The following is a 15,927-nucleotide window of genomic DNA, read 5'->3' on the forward strand; positions in this document are numbered from 1 at the left end:
TAGAAACAAAACATCAATGCAGGCATGCAAGTAAAACAAACAGATGTTGACAACTTCAAATTTTCCAGCAAATCCTGTGTGTACAGAGTGACCACAAACAAAAGAACCTTCGGCAAAAAGTACCCACACACCTCTCCCTTCTTACGTTCCATAAGGAAGCATGCTCCACACTGCCCCTTCCCTCCTCGCGGGAGTACAGTGCATGAGAGTCATGGGTCTGCACAGGCTGGTTCCACTTTAGTGCACTTTTTCTAATTTGGTTGACCTGCAGTAAATCAGATAACATGGGAGAATATGCCACTGGTTAATGCTGTTAAAATTCCACCACACCACAACAGTACTCTGTTTAGAAAATTGAGAAAGTTCTGTGGGATGCAACAAATTGGATGACCAATGTACAGTGTTGTTCACGAATACCCTTTTTGGTTTCCGTAACGATGTAACTGTAAATAAATATTTTCAAGGTAGATACAACTGTTTTATTTGATTAGGAGTTTTGGGAGAGTTAAATTGGATGCTGATATTAATTTTGTTATGTTTAATACTGTTAGAGTGGTCTTTCTCTCTTTTTAATTTGTGTTTCATAGTTTAAAAAGAATTATGAAACTGGAGAGCATGAGAAATTGGACAAACGATGAAATTTTCTAGGGTGTATGGGTGGTCACTGGCCCCTGCTGCATATTGTTTCTTGTAGTAATTTGTAAAATAGGTAAACATTAAATATTCATTTCCATGTTGCACAATTAGTTTTTTTTCTGATTAATTTTGAAGGCTCACTGCCTTTCTTAACTAATACGGCGTATCCTTAGTGAATGAAGGCAGTGAGCCTTCGAAATTAATCAGAAAAAAAACTATCCAATTGTGCAATGCAGAAACACAAAAACTTCACGTAGGTAATATAAAATATATTGAGCAATGAAACTTGTAGTATTGTTCAGATCAGTCAGTTTAGTTTTTTTATTTGTCTGTGTGAGACTGAAAAAGTTTGTACTTTGAAAGGCCATCTGAATTACAGCATATAATTTGACAGTAATATTCTTTTTTCTCAAATTGTGCATTTATCATTGCATGAAATTAGTGTTGCCATGTGTTCACATGTTAATGCAATAATGAAAGTTCTTACCTAGAATTTTTTTTGTTTGATACTTCACAATCGTCACGTTTCTTTTACTGACTATAAATAATTTGCAATTGAAGGCACTACCCTGTCAATTTTTATGTGTGAAATGCATTTGTTATGAGCTGTTACTTTTCTTCAGAACTCACCACTAATAAATTAATCAGAGAGATGATTGGACCATTCATCCTAGTCTTGAAATGTTTGGAATTTTATATTAGATTGCTTCAAATAAGTTATCGTTAGGGGATACAGTTTTTATCTATCCCTCAAGGGGGTGTTATAGACAGCATAGCGAAAAGTGTGGAGACTTGTTTTTAGATAGTTTGTAATTTTTTTAAAAGTGTTCACTGTTTTTATGAATTCCTTGTTTAATTTTACTCTAGAAAGTGTTAGTTAAAGTGAATTTCCTCACTGATGAAGTGAAACAAAAGCAGTTGGAAATTCTAGGTCGTTTGTTTTGATTGGTCACTGGTGATTCTTCCAAAAAAATATTTGTGCTGATGAGAAGATTTTCACTAAGGAGCATGTGTGCAACCATCAAAACCACCATCAATTATTGAAGAAGGGACAGAATAATTCTGCTGCTGAAATTTTTTTTCGCTCACCATCATTTTCCAGCATCGTGACGGTTAGGGTTGGCATTTCTGCAATGGTAAAAACACCCTTGGGGTTCATCAATAATAATGTCACAATTAATGCTGGTAGCTATGAGTGAATTGTTCTCCGTGACATTTTGGAGTGGAGTACATCAGCATTGATGCACTCTTCAGAAGACTGGGCTCCAGTGCATTCAGCTCGATCAACAGTTGCAGTGTGTGAAGAGCTGTTTCCTGGTTTTTGGGTCAAGGACATTTGGCCTTCAAAATCACCAGACTTAAATGCCATGGATGCCATATGGTTGATTTTGGAAGAGAAAAGTTATCATGTTCCGTACAAATCAGTGGATACACTCAAAATAGCTTTATGACATGCATGTTTGAAATTACTGTCCAAAAGTGTATGACCATTGTCAATAATTTTCGGAGACAACTTCGCAACTGGATTGAGGCCAAAAGAAGCAACTTTCAGCATTTATCATTTTATTTTTATTTTTTTGTTATTGCTGGTCTAATAAAAGTTGTTGAAAAGTCAGTGATTTAGATTTATATTTTTATAGAGCAGTTTTATGCTGTTGAAATACTTTGAAAATTTTTTGCCACCCTGTATATAATATCCCTGTGCTTGCATAGAAGTACTACAGTTACCCTATTTTTTACACTTGAGATATGGTTTCTTCACCTATTCTACAGGATTTAACATTAAACTGTAGAATCAGTGTGGATTATTCTATCTATCTGCCTTCGTTAAACTTTTTTCTGCAGTGAACAATGCATTAGATGAAATTTTATGAATGTATTAGTTTTTCATTTAATTATACATGTAAAACTACAAGAACTATTGTCATGCATATGCAATAACCATGCCAAGTGCCATAAGATCTTTTCATATAAATTTACCTGTTCCGCATTATATGTATTCTATGCATATGCATGACGTTTACTGAATTGCATCTTCCACCTTTTACAACTCTACACATACGAGAGGTAGTCATAAAGTGTTAATTATCATCTCGAAAAATCAAGCTGTGACCATGAAACTTGGTGATGGTGTTAGTCCTTCTCTACATATTCACCCTTCAATGCAATGCATTTTTCCCAATGATGGATGACTTGCCGGAGACCTTGGTTGTAGAAGTCTGCATTTTGGCTGTTCAGGAAACGTTACACCTCGAAAATCACCTCTTTGTCATTCTGGAAATGCCTGCCCTACAATGGTTTCTTCATCCGAGGAAAGAGGAAGAAGTCACTGGGTGCCATGTCAGGTGAATACAGGTGTGAGGCAAAATTTGATAGCCCAAGGAAGCAACATGTGTGACTGTGTCCTGTGCAGAATGAGCTGGGGCATTGTCGTGGAGCAAAAATACCCTCTTGGACATCTTCCCGCGACACTTCATCTTGACAGCCTCCCGTAACCTCGTCAGGAGATTTTGGTAGTATCCTCCTGTGATGGTTTGCTCCTTACGAGCATAATCTGTTAGCACCACACCATGGCAGTCCCAAAAAACACTCAGCATCACCTTGCCCGATGATAGTTGGTTCTTTGCCTTTTTCAGCGGTGGTGAATCTACATGTTTCCATTGCTTGCTTTGCTCCTTTGTCTCGGGGTCATAGTGATACACCCAGCACTCGTCCATGGTGATTGTGCAGCTAAAGAAGTCATCTGGATTGGCCTGACAGCTGCAACATTTCCGCTGCTGCCTCGGTTCGGCAGGCTTTCTGAATGGGTGTGAGCAGTCGCGGGACCCAGCGGGCAGCAACCTTTGTCATGTTCAAAATGTCGTGCAAGATGTTGAAAACTGATCCATGACTGATTTTCACTTTTTTCACTATCGCCTCGATTGTGATATGCCGGTCTTCGAGCACCAGGGCCTCCACTTCTCTTGTGATTCCCTGTTCTTCACAGAGAGATGGTCTGCCACTTCGTTCTTCGTCATTCAGACTTGTTTGACCACACTGGAAGCGTCTGCGCCACCTAACCACTGTGTCATATGATGGTGCATTGCAGCCATACACTTCCACCAACTCAGCATGGTTGTTGCAGCGTTGTTCCCCTTCAAATGCAGAAAACAAATTACCGCATGATACTCCACTTTATCAATGGGCTGCGCCATTTTGTTTTGGCTCCTCTAACGGCATGCTACGGTACTGTGGCGTGGGGATTTCAATGTGTACCAGGACTGCAGACATGTACCAGCAAACACACAAAAAATTAATTACATAACTGTATTTTTTCGAGGTGATAATTAAAACGTTATGACTACCCCTCGTATGTAACATGTGTCGCTTCGTTGTAATGAAGAATTAAATTTTTGTAGTTGTAAAGAGAAACCGAAGATTATGAGCTTAAGTAATAGTCATGTGCCTCTCTCAGTTTTAGAATTCAGTAGAGGTAGGAACACAGTATTTCATGATTCATGTAATATTCCAAAATTCTGTGGTCATGGTAGTTTCAACAGAGCTGGTGACTGACCGTACTCCCTCGAAAATTCCAACTTTTTTCGTTCCAATGTACACATTTGGATGTTTTAAGGTGTCTGAAAGTGATTTTAACATGCGGAAGCCACAAATAAGCTAGATATTTATCGAAATGTGACCACGGCACGTCCAACCCTTCACATCACAGACCACTTTTGCCACTTATTTGAAGAAATTTTCATCATGCACACAAGAATCAACGCCAGATATCGAAGGATAATGCGTAATTACTATCAACATGAAAAGGAACTGGGTAAGAATTAAGAATACAGAGAATCTCTCCAATTTCGTTAATTTTTGGTATACTAACTAAATTTGGCCTTCTAATCACGAATCTGTTGTTAAAATGCAGGGGTCACGTGAAATTGTACACTTATGTTTATGTATATATATATGTTTCCACAAACCATGCACGGGTAGCCCCACAAACCATTTCCGGTAAGGTTAGGTTAGGCAAGCTTAGTTAAAATTTTGTTCGTAAAACAATGCGATACAGCTTTAAAAAAAATAATCTGAACTTATATCAGCTTTTTTCCCTATTTCCAGATGTGACCCCCGCATTTTAACAACAGATTTGTGATTAGAAGGCATAATTTAGTTAGTATACCAAAAATTAACGAAATTGGAGACATTCTCTATATTCTTAATTTGCTCCAGGAACTGTCCTAACATAACCGAAATGGCAAATTATCACTTTCACCGTTTATTGTAATCAATTTTCGTTATCCACAAAATGTCTGCTATACCTCATACATTTCTTGTTCTGGGCCACTAAACCTTCCGCCAACAACTCGCAAATATATGCAGCAGGATCTATTGAAGAAATCTAAATTTGAAATATCGTTGAACAATGTGACAACATGTTTGATAGCACACTTTCCACTCTCTACGTTCACCTCAATGATATTTATGATAAGAGAACCAACAGGCATAACCTAACAACGTAGGCATTCCTTGTGCTTGACGTCATAAATCATAACCACATAAAGTTGCTAATTATTCACTTATAACTCATCTCCGCGCACTAAAAGCAACGAGAAATGTTCATATGAATGCCAATCTTCCCAACCCACTAAAAATTTTCAAGTTTCTCGCAGGTCTTCTTTCTCGTCTAACTTCCCGATAATTTTCTCCGTGGCGATAACAACCTCCTCTTTCACAAACCGTTCGTTCTTTACAGCGAATTTATGCCCCCTGCTCAACATATCACCCAAAGCTTTTGGGGGGTTTAATTTTGTCAGATTTCAAAAGTTTTCGCCCATACTATCGATATTACCCTCACATATTTTAGTTTTATTAGTCTGCTTACCGATGCCTAATTTTACAGTTTTTCTCCTTATGGTTTCTAAATCTTTAATTTTTGCATTTTTGATGGTTCTAAAATGCCGCTCTTCGATGCGCCTCCATGTCAAATCGTCGAGTTTTTTCCCTATCTCCAAATGTAAATTATAACATTCATAGTTCAGTCTATCCACCTGCCCGTAAGCCTCCCTTATGCATTTCCCTAACATCTTATGTTGCAATTCTACTTTTTGCGACTGACAGTTATTGCTTAAAGGTTGATATCCCCATTTTAAAAATCCTGGCAAAACCCCCATCCTCTTACATTGTTTAAAAAAGCCTATCCTAATCAAGGTTTTATTAAGTCTTATCCTCAACTTCTCGAATGCACGCACTTTTCTCCCCGTATCGGAGTTCAATAACATATTGGTTTCGTGCGTGTTACTCACTATAAACAAAAATACGTTAGAGTATTCAAATTGGTCTACTTACGCAAGTGAGTATGTATTCTTATGTGGACGACGTTTCGGAAGCTTTACAGCTTCCTTCCTCAGGTTATCGTTTTCAGCTCGGAATATCAAGCCATGTCAGAGAAGTGTCATGTAAGGATACTGGGTGAAAGGTTCGGGTTAAAAACACTTCATAGTGCTTGACCTATACAGAATTAAAACCACTTTGCTAAAAACCCCTTAAAACTCACAATAAAACATGTAAAAACCACCGCTACGGTAAACTGGAGTGGCCGTTGAGAGCCTAAACTCCCTGTCAAGGTGAAGCGAGCGGGCAGATGGCGCCGCGCAGCGGAGTGGTACTTCCCCTCCCACGAGAGATCCCTCCCCTCTCTTTTTCTTTCCCTCGTCACCAATCCAAGGAAAATTCCCGTTCCACCTCGGCTGCTTTCCTTACTTCCGATGTGACATGGAAGCCCATCGGCTTGCGGGATGGAATATATTGGACAAACCGGCCGGAGCATGCGTATTAGATGGGGCGAACATGATAAGAACATCAAAGAAAGGGATCCGAAAACGGGGCTTGCAGAGCATATAATAAACAGTGGGCATAGAATAATAAAAAGAGAGGTTATCAAAAAAAGTAATAGTAAATTGGATAGGAACGTGTACGAAACGGCATTGATATGCGCGGGACACAGAAATAAACTGAACCGGGACGAGGGCAATTTAGATGACGTATGGATTAGCTTTTTTAAAAAGTGGGACAATTTGAATAATAAAAGGGCCCCGATGGGCTTCCATGTCACATCGGAAGTAAGGAAAGCAGCCGAGGTGGAACGGGAATTTTCCTTGGATTGGTGACGAGGGGAAGAAAAAGAGAGGGGAGGGATCTCTCGTGGGAGGGGAAGTACCACTCCGCTGCGCGGCGCCATCTGCCCGCTCGCTTCACCTTGACAGGGAGTTTAGGCTCTCAACGGCCACTCCAGTTTACCGTAGCGGTGGTTTTTACATGTTTTATTGTGAGTTTTAAGGGGTTTTTAGCAAAGTGGTTTTAATTCTGTATAGGTCAAGCACTATGAAGTGTTTTTAACCCGAACCTTTCACCCAGTATCCTTACATGACACTTCTCTGACATGGCTTGATATTCCGAGCTGAAAACGATAACCTGAGGAAGGAAGCAGTAAAGCTTCCGAAACGTCGTCCACGTAAGAATACATACTCACTTGCGTAAGTAGACCAATTTGAATACTCTAACGTATTTTTGTTTATAGATAGTGAGTAACACGCACGAAACCAATATGTTATTGAACTCCGATACGGGGAGAAAAGTGCGTGCATTCGAGAAGTTGAGGATAAGACTTAATAAAACCTTGATTAGGATAGGCTTTTTTAAACAATGTAAGAGGATGGGGGTTTTGCCAGGATTTTTAAAATGGGGATATCAACCTTTAAGCAATAACTGTCGGTCGCAAAAAGTAGAATTGCAACATAAGATGTTAGGGAAATGCATAAGGGAGGCTTACGGGCAGGTGGATAGACTGAACTATGAATGTTATAATTTACATTTGGAGATAGGGAAAAAACTCGACGATTTGACATGGAGGCGCATCGAAGAGCGGCATTTTAGAACCATCGAAAATGCAAAAATTAAAGATTTAGAAACCATAAGGAGAAAAACTGTAAAATTAGGCATCGGTAAGCAGACTAATAAAACTAAAATATGTGAGGGTAATATCGATAGTATGGGCGAAAACTTTTGAAATCTGACAAAATTAAACCCCCCAAAAGCTTTGGGTGATATGTTGAGCAGGGGGCATAAATTCGCTGTAAAGAACAAACGGTTTGTGAAAGAGGAGGTTGTTATCGCCACGGAGAAAATTATCGGGAAGTTAGACGAGAAAGAAGATAAGTCCAAAGTCAGGCAGGGTGTACGTGAGATTATTGATGAACACATGTTGAGTCAAATTAGGAGAGGGTGTGTTTCCAGGGGTGGGAATAGAACGCAAAAAGAGAAAAATGACCGGAGAATTAGGGATGATTTAAACACTGTGAAAAAATGGGCCAAAGATAATAATGTGTATCTCATTCGATCTGACAAAGAAAATAAGATGGTAGTAATAGAAAAAGGCATATATCAAAGTAAGTTAGAAGAATGCTTTCTAAATAATGATTTCGAAATGGTTAATGGGAACCCAATTAGTAAAATTAGAAATGAGATTAGACGTGGGATAGAAACCAGCATAACCTTAGGCAGCGGGGAAAAGAAGAAGCTCATTAAAGAAGTGAAGGAGGGGAATATCCCCACAGCATTCGGCATTCCAAAATCGCACAAGGCACTGATCCCACTTAGACCAATAATCCCCACCTATGAACACCCAGGGTATGGGTTGGCAAAGGAATTAATTAAAAGAATGAAGAAGATTAATGTTAACACCCAGTATAGCGTTAAAAACTCCTTTGAGGTAAAAAAGTCAATTGAAAATTTAGAAATCGGGAGGGATGACCAAATTAGCAGCTTTGATGTAACAAATTTGTACCCTAGTGTACCGAGAGAGAAAGCCGGTGACTGCCTTCAAAGATGGCTACTAGACCATGGCGTGGATATATTGGTAGCATGGGAATATGTCAGGTGGTTTTTTCTTGTAACTGGGTACAATTATTTTCGCGTAAACGATAAGATTTTTCGACAGAAAGAAGGGTTAGCGATGGGCAACCCGATATCGGGTTTTGCGGCAAACATTTTCTTGCATTACTTAGAAAAAGCGGTTATGGAAAGGGTGGGAGTAGACATAAAATATTACTGTAGGTATGTGGACGATATCCTTGTAGTTGGAAAAGAAAAAGATCTTAACACTGTTTTTGTGGAGTTAGGAAAACAAGAGGACAGAATAAGCTTCACTAGGGAGAATTCGGTGGAAGGTAAAATCAACTACCTGGACCTAAGTATTACCAAAACTGAAAAGGGGATAAAGACAGGGGTGTTTCACAAACCCCTGGCAGGCAGTCTTTATATTAATAAGGCATCGGAACATTCAAGTAGGGTCGAATCGAATGTTTATTTAAACTTTTTCATAAGGGCTGAGAGGTTATGCAATAATGCCGTAGAAAAAGAAAAGGAAATATCGTGGATAATAGAGGTAGGAATGAAGAATGGATTTTCCGAATATGAAATGAACGTGTTAGCTAGGAGAGCAAGGAAGAATATTTCAAAGGGGAGCCCCGATTCTGATAGCAGATTAGAAAAGGAGGAAAAAGAGGAGGGAGGGTTGGATAGTAAAGTTAACTATGTTGGGATACCGTACTGTAAAGGGCTCACTGAGAAAATTGAAAAAACAGTGAAAAAGTATGGTGTGAAATGTGGGACGAGAGCACCTAGAAATATTGAAAAGCATTTCACGGATTATAAGAGGGGGGTAAAAATCCGAGATAACCCTGATGAACAAAAAGGGGTGTATAGGATTGAATGCAATTGCGGGATGGAATATATTGGACAAACCGGCCGGAGCATGCGTATTAGATGGGGCGAACATGATAAGAACATCAAAGAAAGGGATCCGAAAACGGGGCTTGCAGAGCATATAATAAACAGTGGGCATAGAATAATAAAAAGAGAGGTTATCAAAAAAAGTAATAGTAAATTGGATAGGAACGTGTACGAAACGGCATTGATATGCGCGGGACACAGAAATAAACTGAACCGGGACGAGGGCAATTTAGATGACGTATGGATTAGCTTTTTTAAAAAGTGGGACAATTTGAATAATAAAAGGGCCCCGATGGGCTTCCATGTCACATCGGAAGTAAGGAAAGCAGCCGAGGTGGAACGGGAATTTTCCTTGGATTGGTGACGAGGGGAAGAAAAAGAGAGGGGAGGGATCTCTCGTGGGAGGGGAAGTACCACTCCGCTGCGCGGCGCCATCTGCCCGCTCGCTTCACCTTGACAGGGAGTTTAGGCTCTCAACGGCCACTCCAGTTTACCGTAGCGGTGGTTTTTACATGTTTTATTGTGAGTTTTAAGGGGTTTTTAGCAAAGTGGTTTTAATTCTGTATAGGTCAAGCACTATGAAGTGTTTTTAACCCGAACCTTTCACCCAGTATCCTTACATGACACTTCTCTGACATGGCTTGATATTCCGAGCTGAAAACGATAACCTGAGGAAGGAAGCAGTAAAGCTTCCGAAACGTCGTCCACGTAAGAATACATACTCACTTGCGTAAGTAGACCAATTTGAATACTCTAACGTATTTTTGTTCGCAGGTTTACGGAGGGTTACCACTGCTATAAGATTTTTTTTCAAGTTGTTTAATACATTTCCGAATCTTACTATCCAAGTAAGTTCATGTGCATTTATTATTTTTAGGTGGACATGTCCAAGGTGAAATTGGACGTTATTAAGCCTTGGATAGCTCAAAAAATTCAAGAGATTTTGGGAATGGATGACGACGTCGTAGTTGATTTTGTTTTTAACCAATTGGAAGCAGAGAAGGTACTGTGCTTTTATTAACTAAATGTTTGTTAGAATGTAGAAAATGTTTGCAAATTATTTCAGTAATATCATTGGTTGTACTGTGTGCTTACAACTTTTACAATAATAGTATTTTGTATTATATTTGATTTTGTTTGATTCCTGCCAAAGCACTTATATTAGAAACTGCTGTGGTAGTTTAGAAACTTCGTGTAAATTGTAATCTTGTGATATTCATCCAAGAAACAACTATATATGTAGCTATTTCTCTAGTAATTTCCAGAAATTGAATTTCTATTGGTTCTATCAAGGTGGTTTAAAAATATGAAACTTATTTTATGCAAATACAATTATGCACTGAACAACTACTGCATTAGGAACACCTACTTAAGGCTACAAGGGACAGTTTTGCACAAGGTTGAGATTTCAATAATATCAAAATAGAAACTGCTACTGAAAAAACAACAGAGACAAAAGAGAGCATGAATTTCTCCCCATGTTGGAAGTGTTTTTTTAAGCTTATTATTAAGCCAGATACGATCTGTGAAAAAGATGATGAATAAGTATTTACAGGATCCCATATATTTCCTATGGAGAGCCAACTTCAAATTGACATTTCGACTTTTCTAACCAGAAATAAAATCTTGAGCTTGTTCTCTTTCCGTTCATATGTTTTTCTATGCCATTGGAAGTTTGATATTCCCAAGAGAACAAGTAAAGTAATACTCCCATAAGCATAATGTTAAGTTTTTTCTTCCTACAACCACCCAGTGCACAGACCTCTCTATCCCCAGCTCGCCGCTGGAAAAGGTCAGTGGTCAAGGAGCAGTTTAGGGTCCTCATGTCTGGAAACTGTTCCTCCTGCCCTTAACGTGTTGGCTCACAGTTTTGTGCAATCATGGCATGGGAGAGCAGATCGTACGACGTGGCAAACAACCTCTAGGTTCAACTCAACCAATGACCTTTGCAGCAGCTTCATCGGTTGGTGTGCATTTTGCCGGGATGCATAACAGAACTTGGAGCATATACCATACATGTTCAGTGGGATTACAGTCAGGTGAGTTTGAAGACCAAGGCAGTGTGGAGGATTCACTATTGTGTTCCTCCAACCAATGCATAGTGATCCGAGTCTAATCACCTAGTGCATTTCCTTTCGAAACATGATGCTGTAGTAGGAAAAGACCTGGAGATATTGGTCAGCTAACAGGCTCCTTTATTTAGCCTGCATTGTGGTATGATGACCAATAGTCCTACAGCATTGCAAGACAATGTTCCCCCAAACCATGATGTTCACCATGGGCCTGTTGATGCGGCTTCATGCTGTTGATGCAGCTTCATGCTGACCAGGACATCCCTCCAGCCCAACTTCTCCCATGTATCATTTAGCGATGACATAAAGTCAAGATGGGCATTCTCGGTGTGTGACTGTGAACCTTTCGATGCAAGGTACATTGCATGGGCATTGTGGAAATTTGTCCTAGTTGCATGCTGTTGTGATAGTGAGACAGATGTTCTACTGTCATTTGTTATTGCTCAAATATCAAATGTAACATTTGACACTCACCTCTTGGATCAACTACACACAACCAGTCAGCATGTGATTGGATGTCTGTCCATGGCTCATTCACATTCAGTCTTGGTACACTCTTTATACTATGCTAAGTAACAGCTAACAAGTTCAACTGTTTCCGTGATACACGTTTACCCATCATAAAAACCTGTTACCTTCTAGTGATCAGAGGAGAGGCCAACCAGTTTTCTGACAGCTCACAAAATGTCCCATGACAGGTGTTCCTAACACAATGATGTTTCGGTGTGTAACTGCTCTTCAGTTTTTTCCAAATACTATCTTGTATGCTGGATTTAGTAGCCTCTGCCAGTTTAACCTTTTGGAAGCCCAAGGCGATTTTCACAAGTAACCCCCTTGGTGCCCGAGCTGATTTTGAGCAAAATGCAGAGTTTCAATTAAATGAGTGTTGATTGGAGGCTAATTGCCCTAGAGAGATGAATGATATACCGTTGTACACGGAATAAACCAGGGATTCAGACTATATAAAAACCCCAAAATTTCAGAAAATAATGGAGATTTCCCCCCTCCCCCCAAGAAAAAAGTACATGACAGTGTCGATATGCACATGGAAATTATCGCTGGCATGTAAGGAACACAAAAATATTTGCATTATTATCGTATGACCAATGTAACGTGAGTTGTACCCCCATAAGGAATGCTCAGCATGCCACTGATTCAAGCTTCAAAATACAGCATTACCTTGAAATGACTGTAGCTCAAAGGCTAATTGCCCTAGAGTGATGAATGATATACTGTTGAACGTGGAATGAATCACAGATTCAGACAATATAAAATTTATGCACATTCGGCATCTATATGGAGGTGGAAGGGGAGAATCCCAAAAAATATTTTTTTTAAAAAAAATTAGTGTCCCCCCCTGCCCCCGTGAAAAAAAAGGACATGAAAAGGTCAACATGCACATAGAAATTATCGCTGGCATGTAAGAAACAGAAAAATATTTGCATCATTATCATATGACCAATGTAACGCGAGTTGTACCCCCGAAACGAAAGGCCTGCGTGCCACTGTCTCAAGCTTCGGATTTCAGTGAAATGCAGGGTTTCATTAAAATGACTATAGCTCAGAGGCTAATTGCCCTAGAGAGATGAATGATATACCGTTGTACGCGGAATGAATCACAGATTCAGACGATATAAAATTTATGCACATTCGGCATATATATGGAAGGGGAGGGGGAATCCCCACAATTTTTTTTTTTTTTTAAAAAATTGAGTTTCTTCCATTCTTAGGACGTAGTTTACAACCCCTCTTCTCCCTCCCCAACCCCCACCCCCTCCTTGCGCCCACACTGAAAACATTCCTTTTGACCTCGGGTACGGATAAACAAACTTCCTTCGAATGCAGTTTCCAGGGGTGAGGGAAACGCATTGCTTTAGAAAAACAAAGCTGGCCTTCCTTTGTCGGCAAAATTTTTCCCTTGAAAAAAGACTCAAAAAGAAGTCTCCTTTTTCCCGCCATTTTCATGAAAAAAAATGCAACAATCATTCCTGCTAAATCAGGGTGGCGACAGACCTGGAAAACCTGGAAAACCGGGAAAAGTCAGGGAATTTGAGGTGTCAAAAAAAGTCAGGGAAATGTCAGGGAATTTCCTCCTCATTGTCTTTTTTTATTATTTATTTTGACACCTCAAATTCGAACACTCTCTGGAGGAAAATTGTTATAACTCGGGTACTATGGGAGCAATCTACTTCGGATAACTTTTGTTTTGCAGCTAAAACATTAGCGCATGTAACCATGTACAATTCAGAACGCCAGACCAAGGAAGGGGGCTTGGGCACGACCCCTGAATTTCAATGGAAAAAACCATAAAAATCTGGAGTTTGCCCCTCTTCTCCCGCTATTTTGGGGAGAAGGCGCAAACTTTAGTATTCCTTTCAAAGAATGTACATTTCTCAAGAGAATGAAACATGTTTCATGTTCTTGGGTGCCATAGAAGTTGAATAATAAGCCAAAATGTGAAATATTATCTTTTTTACGAAAAATATGTAATTTGCTCTGTTCGGAAATGTGGCATGGATATGTTGCAGAGAGGGGGGAGGTTGGTCATCAATATGAATTTCCCAGGCTTGCTCCAGACCTGTGTCAGAGTTTACACCCAAACATAAGAGTATGAAGGTCCAAAAAGCACATTCATTTCGTAATCAGCACCATGATACGAGATGGTATCACTGGGCGAGTACGACCTTACTCTGATGATACCATATGTATCATCGGGGGAGTAAAGGTTAAACCTCTAAATATTACGTGGAAAATGCATTGAATTATCATTTTTTCTTGTCCGTATGGGAGTAGTAAGGGGACTTGTCAACAGATGGAGGGGATAAGAGCGGGTGGTGCCGTCCGATAGTTGTCGAACGTCGTTGTAAGGTATTTTGTTGGGCAAACTGAAGGAACATGGAAACAAATAGGTTCCATTGATACATACAATTTTTGTCGAATATCTCCACCCGACAAAGTATCTCACTACAAAATGCGATAAAAATTGCATGGACTGCAACATCCAACAAAAATTGAATGCATAAACAAGAAGAGCTTTAGACTGCAAATATGCTGCCGAAATTTTATTACTCTACTGGCTCACTTCACCTTATTTAATGTAGCAGTGTTTACGAAGGTTTTCTTTCATCATCCTGAGGTATTACTGGTTTCACACAAGTTAACATACGTTTTCAATGACATTGCACTATTCTTAGATATCAAGAAGAATCCAACCAAATGGGATATATATTGAATACTATCACGAAAAAGTGAAACATAAATCTGCATTGGTGAACGTTATAAAAATTTGGCAAGTGCATGCTCCCAACCTCAAATTTACAGCAACACTAGTATTGCAATGAAATTGACACCACTCTCTGTACTGTCTGTTATAAACTCATGAGAGATGGTCATTAATCTCTCACTGAGTAATGCTAATGTCCAATATTATGAAATAAAATACTAATAATAAATACGTCAATATTTTAATATCATATTTACTCGAATAATTCAATCATAAAAGCAAATCACTTTCTTCAAGAATTGACTTTTCTCTGCCAGCTCTGCTAAATTTTCACTTTCCATCTACTGATTTATACGAGGGGTGGCCAGAAAGTAATTTCCAATTAGTAGGGACATTGATTTTTCGCAAATGCCAAAACCGTGAAAAATGGTAATTGCTGCGAAGTTATGTTTAGGAATGTGCAGTGATGTCTGGGCACATTTTTGGCCCGTTTGAAGTATCGAAATAATGCGAATTCGGCATAAAATGCGAATTGTTGGAGTTTTTAGTGATTTTTTTAAAAAAAATGTCCTAAAACAAGGAAATATTCCATGAAATCCAACATTCTTGTCTTTTCTAGGCCATGTTTGTGTACATAGAACATGCAAGGTTTCCAACATTTTACTCAAGAGTAAACTATAGAGTTATACATACATGGAATAATTCCGACTGCCACATTAAATCATGTATTTCCCACGATTTTTTCAACTTCTATCAAAACCATTTGCATCACAGAGCAAAGTGGCAGGGTTCTAACAGGAGATCGAGTGCGTATCTACCGTCACATGGGAGTCACATCTTCGTATTTGTCGCATGAGATATGTTTGGAATTACCAAGCTAATTGCGCACATTTGGCATTTGTCAAGCGAGTAATAATGGAGATCAGTCGATAGGGCATCTTACTACTATGCGAGAGACCCAGGGTCGATCCCCTGCAGGGGAGAACCGGGATGTTTTCCACCTACTCAAACTCCTCCGGAGCCCACCCAGCATCATATGAACCTGGTACCTTGAGGAAACTTTGAGGTATAAAGGTAGCCAGGAGCATGGTGCTGATTACATCACCCCTACCTTTAGCCGTGATCAAGAAAGTGTTGGGCCCTAACTCCACACCCCTACTATACACCTTCATGGAAAAGTGCAGGGGAACACTTTACTTCCTCAAAAATCTGTTCCAACAT

The 15,927-nt window shown here is 39.4% G+C and overlaps 1 protein-coding gene across 10 annotated transcripts in view; it reads left to right on the forward strand.

Annotated features, from left to right (window-relative positions):
- Positions 1 to 15,927, forward strand: part of Srrm1 (Serine-arginine repetitive matrix 1) — a 143,259-nt gene that overhangs the window by 22,349 nt on the left and 104,983 nt on the right. For all 10 annotated transcript variants that reach the window (XR_014443503.1, XM_083138060.1, XM_083138066.1 and 7 more), the window contains exon 3: positions 10,289 to 10,414. Coding sequence is in view for 9 of the 10 variants with exons in the window: in XM_083138060.1 (XP_082994186.1) it covers positions 10,289 to 10,414 (126 nt within the window). In the remaining variant the exon portion in view is untranslated. The remainder of the gene's footprint in view (positions 1 to 10,288; positions 10,415 to 15,927) is intronic.

Source organism: Lepisma saccharinum, chromosome 16 (genome assembly GCF_977018435.1).
Source record: "Lepisma saccharinum chromosome 16, izLepSacc3.1, whole genome shotgun sequence".
NCBI lineage: Eukaryota > Metazoa > Arthropoda > Insecta > Zygentoma > Lepismatidae > Lepisma > Lepisma saccharinum.